Here is a 13786-nt window from a genome sequence, read left to right on the forward strand (position 1 = left end):
CACGGAATGCTCCTTACAAAATAATTTTACGACGAGCACGAAATGGTGGTAGACAGTTGTGCCAACGCGAAACTATAAATTTGTGAAAAACTTTTTGTGTGTGACTTCCACGATGATGTTCATCACCTCAGCAAGCACAAAAACATTACTGCACTTCTACATAGTTTTCGGCGAAGATATGTTGAAATCAGATAGAAAAAAGGCTACAGACTCTAAATATTTATTTCCAAAAAAGGTCAACTCTTTTATGCCCCTTTGAGAATAAATTCGACATGACTCGTCAGTTTGCCCAGTTATCACAGACCCGTTCAGTCTATTGTAACGGCACTTGGATTTTACATACTCCTTTTACAACAGACCAAACTCCTCTTCACTATGGAGGTCTGTTTTAATGAGATTATACTGTATTATTATAAAGCATTAACTAAACTGCAGAAAGTATGAATAAATATGGCTTGGGATGGAGAACTCCCATTCAAACAGATGATCCACTTTGAAAATGGGGGGTGAAGGACAGCGAGACACAAGTAATTTTCACAATGCGCATACTCCACAAAATCGGTGCTAAGAAAATATTTGTGTTAAATGGGTCTATCTTCATTACAGCTTGGCTTAGACTACACCATTAAACATGTGTGTGGGAGTTTTACAAATGAAACTAGGATGTTTTGAATTTACTAATAGCATTGGGATTTACCGTGCAAGTTATGTCTACCTCTGCAAATAATGTCAGTCATTTGAGAGAATTCTGCTTTGTGATTCAGGAGACTTTATATGAATTTGGCTGTCACACGCAATCACTTCTAACATTTGGAAACAAAGTAATTCTGCAACCTACATAATGGTTTCCAGGATTCGGAGACGTTGGTATACTCAAATCTCACTTACAGATTTCTTCTCAACAGTTGTCAGTCTCATACACTGACTTGCACAAACACCTGACACGATCTACCGCCACATCATAAGCTGTAATGTTGATTTCACAAAGGAGTACCGATGATGGCAATTATTTTCAAAACAAACGCCAGGAAATAGAAATGAAATGTTTTAATGGCGCATTCAGCTTTGTGCCCCATGTAATAACGAAACATATTTTGCCCCAATGAGGCAACGACTGGTCTCGCACGTCATGTCTATATATAAGTCGATGCGGCTCAGGAGTAATCAATTGTGGAAAAAATTTACTTATGAAGTGGCTATCTAAACTGGTACTTACAAGTGTGACAGAACAGTTGCTATACGAAGTTGCACGAAGACATTATCTGACAGCAGAAGCAGTCTCTGCCATTAACCACAGGTTGTTTTTGTAGTGAAATGTAGTGAAATTGGAGTGAAATTCTGAGTGAAATTATTGAGAAGAAACATGAGCTTGAATAACTAAATGCAACACTTGAGCAACTATACACAAGAAAATGTAATGCAACAGCTGCGGCGTTATTCTCGGGCGAGTGCAGTCGAGATATTTTGCAACACTCGACACTAAGCACGCGCGCGTGGCTTGGCACACCGGAAAAGAATGCCGCCCACCGTTACTCGGACACGTCTGATAAAAGTACCACTTGTAGAAGGAAAACAATCACATCTTTTTAAAGGAATCAACTACGTACAACGCAACTTGAATTGCAAATACACTGTCGTATACGTTTCAAAAGCACAATATGATTGCGAGGCACTCTGTAGAGTAATTGTGGCCACCTCGCATTTTTTTACACGCTGTTGAATCTAAGCGCTCTCTTCTTGTCTCTTAAGGTTACACCTACCATTTTTCTTTCCATTGCTCGCTGCGTCGTCCTCAATTTAAGCTGAACCCTCTTTGTAAGTCTCCAGGTTTCTGCTCCGAAGCTAAGTACCGGCAAGATACAGCTGTTATATACCTTCCTCTTGAGGGATAGTGGCAATCCACCTGTCATAATTTGAGAGTGCTTGCCAAATGTGCTCCACCCCATCAGAATGGATTAGGGAACAAACGGGGGTTAAGGATCTCATAGCTGAAATCAAGAAGAAGAAATGGACATGGGCAGGGCATGTAGTGCGTAGACAGGATAACCGCTGGTCATTAAGGGTAACTGACTGGATTCCCAGAGAAGGGAAGCGGGTTAGGGGGAGACAGAAGATTAGGTGGGCAGATGAGATTAAGAAGTTTGCGGGTATAAATTGGCAGCAGCAAGCACAGGACCGGGTTAACTGGCGGAACATGGGAGAGGCCTTTGTCCTGCAGTGGACGTAGTCAGGCTGATGATGATGATGAATCTAAGCGAATGCATGGTCTAGCAGTTCACCCCCGTCGGAACGCAGCTGCAGTAGCGAAGAATCGAACTCAATTTCGAGGTAAGCAGCGAGGCACCATAACAAACCTGATTAAAGCGTGTACGCTAGGGCGTGGGCACTGTTGGCGATTCTACTGAAAAAAAAAAAAAAAAAGGCTTAGTTCATTTTTTTTACCGGAAACATCATCGATGCTGCTTTCATCATTCATTTTAGACGTGAGACAAACAGAAAGGTGAAAGAAGCCAGCAGCACAAGGGCCAAGGAAGCGAGCGTGTGTTATGTATACGTGCACCACAGCAAAAGACAATGAGTGCGTGCCATGACATCTTGCAAGCCTCCCACCAGGCAGTGCCACTCCAGCTTCTCGGGCCTAATATAATCTACGGTCGTAGTTTTGAAAGCAAGTGCTTAAATAAGCATTAAATGTGGCTTGCCTGATGGCGGCCTCACTGGAGGCTGGGCTTGGGAGGCTGGCTGAGACGTTGTTTCCCACAGACAGCGCAAGAACCTGCGTCATGGCACTTGATGCTCAACTGGTTCCTCCTGTTTTTCGAAATACTCACCGTTTCCCCGAATGCCTGGCATAGTACCTGGAACACGTGCAGATCTCCTGCGCAGTCAGATGTGCTCGCAGGTTGCATGGCAGCATCCCAATGTAACAAAAATGTTGCTAATGAATTTTTTGGGCTTGTGCAAATATTCGAGCAATTTGAATACTCGAATGAATATTACAGTATTTGATTTGGAAGTATTTGAAAAGAATGAATAACTGTACATTAGGCCACACGTAACACCCCTGTAAAGATGATGTCACTGCAATAAAAGATTATAGACCACTCCAGGGGAATCTCGCATTGCCGCAAATCCCTACTTCAAGGTTAATTGAACATATTACCTCCACATCAATTCTTTCTTAATTTTAAAAGCATGTTATGACAGCTATATGCTCTAAGTATAGTACATCTTAAAGGGATCATGAGACTCATGACGCACCCCTTGGGCTCCTTGCAAGAACACATCTAAGGAAAGCAGACATGGCTATGAACTGCTCAGCAAGATACTTGTTACCATTTAATCATTGGGAGTGCTTGCGAAAGATTGCATTGAGAGAGATGAAAGACGGGCATGGCAAGACAAACACAGTTTATACACTGGACGAATGAAACAAATACACAAAATTTGCATTAAAGCAAACAAGCATGCAATAACTCAGCAATAGAATCAAAATTAAAACTAACAATGTCGTGGGAAGTTTGTACAAGACAGCTTGAATATTGGGCTTCCTCTCTGACACTCAGGCAACTGCTCTTCTTCCTCCCTTAGTGAGCCCACGCAGCTAGCGCAATGCTGCTGGGGGTCTTTTTTCTTTTATTTTTCCATGTTCCAGTTAACGTGAGGGGGCGTCGCATGGAAACTATGCAAATACAATACAGAACTACTGATCACTGATGGTTTGGGGCGCTGGTATTATGTGCGAAAATAACACAACTCTGATTTCTCACGACCATACTGTGGGTACACCTATTATGCAAGTGCTCTTAAGCACCGGTATATGTGCGTATGTACCCCCCCCCCCCCTCCCCAAGAGAGACAAAAATGAAATAAGTCAATGCAAACTTATCTAATGGCTGTGTTTTATTAACTTATCTAGCTGCTCCAGCTATCCAGAGATGGCGCCACGTGCTGCGCAGTGGTAGTGTACGTGGGTCCCGGGAAAAAGGTACCACCTGCGCTCTTTAAAAAGGTCAGCCTGCGTGCTGCCCAGAAAAAAGGTGCCCTGGCTACCAGGAAAAACGGATGCCGATAGGTGGATAGCAAAATCATGGCTCACGCAAAGAACTGTGGGCTATGGCCACAGGCATATCAGCCGGGGGGTAGGGGGGCAAGGAGTGCATGAGGCTGGGGAAACCAACAACTAAGGCAAAGTTTTCCTCCATCACAGTAATCACTCAATTATATTGTTACAAGAGAACGTTACAATATAATTTTCCAACATTTCTTTTGTGCCAATTTTCCTTTGTTACAAGAGAACGTTACAATATAATTTTCCAACATTTCTTTTGTGCCAATTTTCCTTGTAGGCTCTTTGCGGTGCGGGCCGACTATGTGATGCTTTTGCTGCTTGTGCTGTAGTATTACAGATCAGGCCAGCGCTGAACAGGGGCCCTATAGCATTACATCAGTTGTTTATGCTTTTATTTTGCTGTGACTGGCCGATGAAGTTACGGATGGGAACAAGTAAACTTTTTATGGATCGGTCAAAGCGTTTGCTGCTTCAGGAAAATCAGTTTATTTCATCGAAGCTGCTCTGTTAAATCTGTTGTGAGCCGATGAGTGTGATGAATGTTTTAATGTTTTAGTGTTTTTTAGAAGCACAAAAAAAAAAGAAATGTTTCCACTTAAGTCTCCGATAAACCTTGTGGGAATTCAGGCTAGCCCTCCGCCAGTGCGCAGGCTTTGCTGCTTATTTATGCCGTTCTCATGTCATGACATGACTCTTCCCTCCTCCGCAGTCTGTCGTGCTGGGAGAGCGGGAGTGAGCATTCATCCCTCTCACCCGGTAGTGGATGTCGACTATGGCGCCGTACACAAAGTCTCTCGGGACGTTTTGCGGGTGCCCGTCGGGAGTGAGTTAGATCTTTACAGGATGACTTAGGGTGAGCACACATTTGTTTTCGGTCCGTCGGCTCCTATCGTTTGGGGCTTGTTGGACTTCACCAATAGCGCCCTACGCCCGCAGCGTACGCTCACCTTTTGTTGCCTTCTTCGAACGCTAGGACGAAGAGCGGTGCGGTGTCTTCACTCGTGGTTGTACTACGCTGACCCGTATCTCTTGAAGCCAACGCGAGCGGAATTTTGCCCTCTCTCGAGCGACTGGGCCATGTTGTTCCAATGTCACCGTGAAACACTTTTACCCCCGGAGACATGCTCACGACACCCTGTGTAGTGGTTTTCGCCTACCGCGTGGATAAGCCTATTTGCTTTCCCACCGTCCTTGTTGCAAAAGGCTCTGTACTGCGTTTTGGTGTTGCCACAAGCAATGAAGTGTTGCCTGCTTGAGCAGTACAGTGTTCTCGCCTCGGCAACAACTAACGCGTGCCCTGCGGCTCGTTAAGACTGGACTTACGCTAGTGGCCGTACTCCTTCGGGATACGTGTATACTACTACCTTATGGTAACTTGGAGCGATGGCGGCAGCTTGAAAAGTGGCTGTGAATAAAGCAGTGAACTCGACCACAGCAGCAAGTTGAACTTTTATTAAGCTTGCCCCGAAACTAGACCCACTAGACCAAGGAGAAGGGGGAAAGACCACAATTTTTAGCACTGTGGGGGCTTAAGAGTCAGCCTAGTTGGTTTTCATTCAACATGAATTGTCTTTACCAGATCAAAATACAACTTGGACAGCAAAGAAGCGCACAAGTACAATGCTGCTTAGTTCTCTCTTCCTGTCTCTCTCAGCAAGGATGAGCTCACAGGGATGTATACGTGTGCGAACTTCCAAGCACCTTATGCGGCAAGTAAACATATTTTATTACACTCTTATCAATCCATTTTGCCAGCTGTTATAAGTATAGCTGCTGCTAATGTGACCGGGGGCTGGCCTACTTGAATTACATTTAGGAGAAGATGCCCTCTGACTATTCAAAAAAGTGTTAGGTAATGTTCAGCACGTAAATTCACTGTTTAATATGCATGTACTGTAATAAACACTACAACATTTCACAGATTCGTGACGACATGTAACAAGCAAGCGATTTTATGACACTCAGAAAATTGCAAATGTCGAAGAACCAATGGCAAACAATATGCCACATTGAAAAAGTTCATTCCCTTGTTTTTTACATGGTCATGAATAAGTGGTCACTATGCAATTGATCATTCTCACGTCATTTGTTGCCTCATGTAACACGCTGGCGCTGTGTGCATGACCCGGAAAGTTTTGACCATTTATACACAGCTAAGGATCATTTCGAAAGGAAGACACGAAGCATAGTTTAACGTTATAATCACTCACATTTTCTAATACTTCAACAAAAATTTTTGTTTACACCGTTTGTATTGGAGTATTTATGCAGGTTCTTGAAGGCCCTTTAAGAAATATTGTTAATGCAAACACAATGAGTGTAAACAATGTGCTTCGACCCGTGAAGCACGTGTGTGTCACAGGACTATTTCGATGGGCACCGTGAGCGAGATAGACCCTTGGACTAAGGCCACCACCTTGGGGTGTGTTAATGGATTAATGAAATTGCACTTGCATTGAAAATCCACCGTATGAGACAGACACGTGGCAGTATGCATTGCAGGTGCTAATTGCTGAGGCCACAGTAATGATGAACTACTTTACCGCTCTAAGAGAATAACATTACACAGCTATTGTCCTCTTGTCTATGAGATATATAAGGCGCGTTTGTGCAGCGGTTAAAATATGTGGCCGTTATGGAGTGAGTAGCGTGCTCAGCACTAGTGGCGATGCATTCAGAAGTCATTAATATGATGCCCATTGACAGAACTTTCTTTGACATGTGAATACGACATCGTTTCCAAGACGGAAACACGTCACTGAAGTCTTAGTGAGCCCTGCTACATATGCAATTCAGTCCACATGTAACGGCCCCACTTAAAACGAACTTTCGCTTAAAACGAACAATATCTGTGTGACCATGAAAATATACATTCGTTCAATGGCACAGAATCGCACTTACAATGAACGTCTCCGAGCGCTGCAGATCGCTTACAGCGAACGGATTCGGCGGTCTGCCGACTTCCCGGGAAACCTCTTTCGACCACCAATCAGGCATCGGCGAGGTGCCCATACATTTTTATTGTTAAACGTCGACCCTGCCTCCGCGACCCTCTAGTTGCCGCTCTCCCCGACCCATGGAGAAAGAAAAGATGTTTCCTTCCTCCGTGCCCCGACTGCTTTTTGCTATGCACCCTTCCGTCCTTTGTCCCCCCGCTACTCTGAGCAGCCCGCATCGCCAGACGAGGCCCGTGTTTTCACACAGCCACCGATCTTTGGAAGACCAGTCTGCCATCTACCTTGTTTTTGATCGCTGGTACTGTCGTTGGCTTCACCGTCCTGAAGTGACCAGACCATTTGCCAACATAGTCGGCCACCGACTGTATCCGATAGTCTCCGTCTAGTGCACGCGCGTACGCTACCCCACCGACTCTGATAATCTGTGATTCGTTTCATGTTTAGGACTTGTTATTCCTCACTTCGTACTCAACTCAGCATGCCTTCCTCGCGCCTGCGGATGTGCGAGAACGGCTGTTAATTTGCACTCAACGAATCGCGAAATATAGAAGTTCGTGAGACCATGCAAACCCACCAGCGCAAAAAAACAATTTTTTGACCACGGCCGCCGATTCTTCGAACACAGCCCCAAGCACCGATCCAGGCGGCCGGTCTTTGACTTCTGCGCATGCAGGAACTCTTTCATGTTTTTCTACGTGCAAGTTTTCTGGACCTTTCAAGCAAGCTACCCAACTTGCCTCCTTCCCGTGTGTTTTGGTTTTCAAGGTCACCCTCCTGCGGCATCCTCCCCTCTCTCTATCGCAACTACTTGCCCTTCTCTTGCAAATCTGTTCTACTCTCTTGATCACAACCCCTTCACCCGTTTCCACCGCTCCGCGACGCCAGCCACGCTGGCTCGAATTAGTTTCTTTTTCTGACTGGAAACGGGCCTAGAGCTGTTCCACGCGTTCTGGTATGTGTGTCGCGTGTGTGCGTCTTACTCCCTCTTGATGTGCGTGTGTGGTCATGATGACAGATGGGAGGACTAGCACGCTTTTTCCTGGCGCTCAACAAACCGTCGAAAGTGTGACCGCTTGGCTTGAGCGTAATCGGCACATCAGGTGCCGCATTGCGGAGCGCTTGCTCATAGCTGTTAACTACCCGGCAGCAAACTTGCCTCTTCAGGTGTCCCGGTATTCAGCTGTGGAGATAGTGAATATTTCGTGGGCGGCTGTGACGGCCACATGCGCGCGAAACTGTTTTTGCAAGGCCGACTTCGTCGACATCGGGCCCAATGCCGAGCCTGAAGCTTCCGAACAGGACCACTGTGGCGGGGATTTGTGGCAGCGCGGCGTCGACTCCAACCTGGGAGAGCGGGTGGCACATCTGTTGCGACGATTTAATAACGGCCGATGATGATGCCAACACTGCGGAACCGTGCACAGATTGGGGCACTGTGAATGAAGTACGCGGCGAGAGCGATTTGGAGGAATCTGATTGCGAGAACGACGAAACTTTGGAGCCAGTGCCTGATGTAGCTTATGCCACGGGCCTCTGCGAAGGAGCACCCAGCCGTTTTAAATGAACTCGAGACCGCCCTTATCGCTTCTCCTCTTCGAAACACGTGCATCACGAACTTTTCATGGCAAAAAAAGTTTGTTTTCACTTGCAACCTTTTTTAAAGGCTGTGTTCCATTTGCTACGAACTTCAGGATACAGCGAACGGACGCCGTGTCATGCTTAGTTCGTTATAAGTGACTGTACCTGTTTCGTGTTAAAATTTTATGAGCTGTGGGAATCGATTTTACGCAAAGGTGTCAGCGAGTACTCGTCTAAGCCACATATCCTCTTATTATTATTTTTTTTTCACACAGGCTTTGTGAGGTGCATTGACGTGTTCTTGTCAGTGTGGTAGTAGTGGTCAACTACACTGGCATTTAAAGAGAAATTTATTACCTGACACAACCTCAGCATTGATGTTGGGCACTGATGTAAATATTATAGAAACAAAGTGTGCCCTATGGTGAGATGATGTGAATAGTCAAACACGGTTATATCGAACCCACATATATCAAATTTTCAAGTATATCGAACTCGCAAGTTATCCCCTTGAAATTTCTTTGTGAAAGTATAGAAACTCGCACGTTTATATCGATCGGTATTTCTACCTGCCTTCGGATATATCGAACGGCACTCGCAGCGTCCAGTGACCTCCGCCCGCGCGGCACCACGCCTCCGCAAAAACCTAAAATGCTAGAAAAAAGGCAAGGGCGAGAGGGCTCGGACGGCACAATTTCCAACTTGTGGAACGGCTTTTTTTTGTTTCTCTTTGTCTCTCTCATGCTTTCTCCGCGTACCCTTCGGCTCGGAGAGCAGGAACAAAGGAGCCGACGTCCTCCTCCTTTCGCCTGTTCTTTTATTTTTTGTAGCTGTTTTGCGAGTTTTGATCAGCCAACCACAGCTCGCGTCTTTTGCTGTTGCCCTCACAGGTAGCCATCGCCTCGCGAGCGCTTTGTTACTCTCACGCTTTGTTGCTCTCGAGCTGTCACGTCGCCTACGTAACGCCGCATGTGCAGCATTTCCCTTTTGTGTGCGTGGTTTGCAAAGCCGTTGCGGACTCCATGAATTGTCGACTTCTCGTGTAGCTAGGCCAGCGTCAAGTTCGTGACGAAGTTGAAGGCTATTCAGCGTGTTGAGGCAGGCGAGAAATGTTCGGCCGTTCGGGCGAGAAAACTTCGGGATACCACGGAGCACTCTGAGTACCTCGTTGAAAAACAAGGCAGATAGCAAGGCAAAAGTGGCGCAGCAACAAACGTCGGGAGCCTGTAATGTGCACACTTCTGCCCACGGGAATGTAGAAAAGGCACTGTATGCCTGGTTTTTAGAAGTGCGCGCGAAGAACATTCTGGTGGATGGCTTGATGCTGATCGCCAAGGCCAAATGGTTTGCCGCTGCACTTGGTGAAACAACTTCGCAGACAACAGCGGGTGGCTTCACCTATTTAGGCAGCACTACAACACCGTTGGCAAAACCAATTCTGGCAAAAAAGAAGCTGTCAGCAGCCAGGACAACCACCAGTGGATGACGAAGGAGTGGCCGAAAATCTCCGCGAAGTCTTCTCCCGCGGAGATCTTCAATGCCTGGCGAGACGTGAAGACGGACACCAGGGGTCATCTGCTTCTGCAGGGCAGGCTTCGAGACGGCGGAACTTGCGGAAACCGGTGAAGATGATGAGCGCATAGACAACGCGTTTTGCGAGTTGTTGTCCCGCTTCCCAGCAGCAGATTCACACAAAGTGTATGCGGACGACTTCGTGGAAGTGGACTGCAATGTCTAGGTTGACAGCTCATGTGACGAGGAGGATCGTTTGGACAAGGCACTGGCTACACGCGCGACTAAACATGCTACGTTTTCATTGCTTGAGTTTGCAAAATATGCCATCAGATAAGTTTCCATTGACTTTTATATTATCTCTGTTTCACTCCTGGAATATGAGCGCTTATACATGAATTATTTTTTCTGAAATAAATTTAGTTGCAAGTGTAGCGAGCATCATCAAAAGTGTGCTACTTCACCATAAAGTATAATGATGAAATGCCTTACTCAAGCCCGACGAACCTTCTTGTGCTATTTAGGTCGCCGATGATCGTGGTTTCTTCAAACTGAAGAATCCACAATGCAAAACCAACTAGCCCACAGCTTTACTTTGATAAGTTAAAATCCAGGGTAAGGTACTTACGGTTTCTACGATGCGGGTCCACAATGCGCATGACCCTCACCAGGTTGGCTGTGCTCGAGGACACTGCGCAGTACACCATACAGCACTCAGTGCTTCTACAAAAGGCATACAGCAGCAAATCGTAAATGCCTGAAACATCTAGCCTGTGACTGTGTTCTCTTTTATTTTTCCCGTAGCAATTAAAACCTCAGTAAAGCTTGAGAATATTAATTGATCGGGTTTAACGACCGAAAACTACCCCATGATTATGAGAGACCCCATTGTGGAGGGCTTTAGAAATTTCCACCACGTGGGGTAACGTGCACCTGAAGTAAAGCTTGAGAAGCTTTCTTGAACTTGTTGGCAAGATACTGAATGAGTCAAGAATGTGTCAAATGTGTTGAATTCCCATAGCATAATTGCAAGCTACTCAGTTTAAAATTCCAAGCAAAAAATGAAGTAATGTGTTGTTTTGTGTCAGTTTCATCATTATTTCAGCTAGCATGCAATCAAATACTTAATTTTTTTTTTGCAGTCAGTGATATTCCATTTCAGCATGAAAAGAGTAAAATAATGAAATGAAAATGTGTGCGCAAGTAGCCTGTATTGTACTCATGTTCAGAAAAGTAGTACTTTTGACTTTGGTATTGAAGCGAAGCACGTCAAACAACCCGTCAAACATCACAGAGCCTTCACCGAAGTGATTGATTACAGTAATAATACGCTGTGCACTTAAGTGAAGACCAGTGTTGCAGAGCTGCCACTTCAGAATTGAAGTGACTCTGGAACCATTTGACATTTTCACAACCATGGAATGCAATGGGGACAACACTTGGAGGAATTGAATAGGAATGTAATTAAGTGTCTTTTGTACAAAATAGAATGGGGATGGAGTAACGTCATTTCCCAGAAATAGAGCATATTTTCCTCAACATGCTGTTTTTCAAACTTTAAACATAATTAAGTCAGAGCCTCGAATTTAATAATAAAGCAGTATCCTTAAAACACCTTGACTGATTAATGGCACATTACATTTATAAACAGCACACCTACAACAATTATGACTGTGTTGCTTCAAAGTTTGTCTTCATTATTCGCGCAACCACGGTTCTATGCTGTTGGTATCTGTCTCATGGAACTACGTTGGTTGCATATTCCCCTTTTATGCCTTGTGATTTTTTTTTCCTTTTGGCATCATGCCAGCCGCCTGCTGTATCCTCACCCTTCAATTCTTATCTTGAATGCAGCATTTAAGACCATCAGAACACCTAAGCACTTTCTGCGACGTAGTGATTTCTCCAAAGAACTAGTGATTGCCGGACGTGTGGTTGTTGTCAGAACCTAGGTTCGAGCCAATAAAAATAAAACAAGGGTGGGTGGCCTACGTTCAGAAGGTGCGAGTGACTGCTGCTGCTCTAGACCGAGAGATTAGGCATTCTCTTGTCTCGAGCTGAGAGCTAATCAGCCTGCACTCCCACTACTCCAGGGTTTAAATTATTTCATTAAAGTTGTTATCCTTCTTTCTTTGCCTCTTTTCTTCGCTTGACACATACGATTCGTATGTGCCGATTGTATGTGCTACGATTCGGCACATACATGTGTTCACATCCCTAAGCAAACAGGGCATTGGGGAAGAACATATTTTACCGCACCCTTAATTGCTACTACTGTATATCATGCTCAACTTAGTTATCCAGGGCTGAGTACATTTTCTAGGTTCACTTTTAGTTAGTCAGAGCCAAGGGCAGACATGGTGTAAAAGTGTGAACGATCTGATAATTTGTAAAAGAGAAATCGAGGCATCAGCTACTGTACAAACAAAGGCATTATCTCAGCAGATACTGAAGGGAGAAACAAATTATCCCTGTGCATTGGTTCTCATTGCTAGCTCTACACGAAAGTGGTGAATACTTTGTGCACAGCCTGATCTTTATCTCACAAGCAGTTTAGCACCCGACACACGTAAGTAACCCTCGCGACAAAAAGACATTGCATACTGTGGTGTCGGCAATACGGCTTGACTGAGGACAATGAACACACTCCACCCGTGCCACACAAGAACTGCTTTATTCTGGGGACAATCGTATTTATATATGTCAGAGGTGGCACCGTCTCTTGGTGACAGTTGAACCTAACTAAAGCCACCTAGTGTCGACCTTCAACACTACATCTGTTCCTCCCTAAATATATGCACAAAAAATAATTACAAAAAGAGTCATGTTCACATCATGGTGCCTTATACATAGTCCTAAAATCCAGTGGGTTGTCTTCAATTTCTCGCGAACCTATGAAGAGATGATGGCTCACCAGCGGGTTTGGTGCCAACAACTGGAGCACAATCACCATCACCTTCTATTGGAGCACTATCACCATCACCATGCACTGAAGCACTATCATCATCATGATCATGATCATTAGGAGCAGGGTGCTGGCGAAGCTCAGAATAGTGAGTCGTTCTGCGAGGTATTGGTGGACTTGGCACGGTGTCGTAGGAGTGTCCTTTGTCGCCATGGTGCGGCAAGGCTTCCTTGGGAACTGCAGTCAATTGAGAAGCATTCCACGTGTGACCATCTTCAAGGCAGAAGGACCAGCGTCCTATTCGCTTGACAATTTTTAAAGGAGGTCTGAAAGTGGGAGAGCTTTTCGGACCAAGGACTGGCTTTTTGACCTTCACAACTTTCCAACTTGAAACTTGGGTACTCGAGCAGCTCTCCATCGGTCAACATAACTCTTGCTTTTACGCTGGTGCTCTTTCACCCTTTCCCAAAGTGAGGACTTCTCCTGAGTGGGATCTGTGAAGACGTTCGCAGTGGGATAGCCAATGACATCCAAGGATGTCCTCATGTGCCTGCTACGTAGAAGCACTGCCGGACAGAGTCCAGTGGTACTATAAGGAGTGGCTCTGTATGTTTCCAAGTACTCTGTAACAGTATTTCTTATTGGGCGCTTCTTCATGATTGCCAACTGAATGTATGATTTGAAGACACGGTTAAACCTTTCAACCTTTCTATTGGCTTGGGGTGATACACAGCCGAAAAGCCGTGTTTGATACCCCTGTCT

The 13786-nt window shown here is 45.2% G+C and overlaps 1 protein-coding gene across 4 annotated transcripts in view; it reads right to left on the reverse strand.

Annotated features, from left to right (window-relative positions):
• The window catches only part of LOC119181346 (nuclear pore membrane glycoprotein 210), a 322530-nt gene that overhangs the window by 57762 nt on the left and 250982 nt on the right, over positions 1 to 13786 (reverse strand). For all 4 annotated transcript variants that reach the window (XM_075874836.1, XM_075874835.1, XM_037432564.2 and 1 more), the window contains 3 exons: positions 10748 to 10810; positions 2832 to 2878; positions 2703 to 2776 (listed from right to left, as the gene is read on the reverse strand). In XM_075874836.1, coding sequence (XP_075730951.1) covers positions 2703 to 2776; positions 2832 to 2878; positions 10748 to 10810 — 184 coding nt within the window. The remainder of the gene's footprint in view (positions 1 to 2702; positions 2777 to 2831; positions 2879 to 10747; positions 10811 to 13786) is intronic.

The sequence above is a fragment of the Rhipicephalus microplus genome, chromosome 10, assembly GCF_043290135.1.
Source record: "Rhipicephalus microplus isolate Deutch F79 chromosome 10, USDA_Rmic, whole genome shotgun sequence".
NCBI lineage: Eukaryota > Metazoa > Arthropoda > Arachnida > Ixodida > Ixodidae > Rhipicephalus > Rhipicephalus microplus.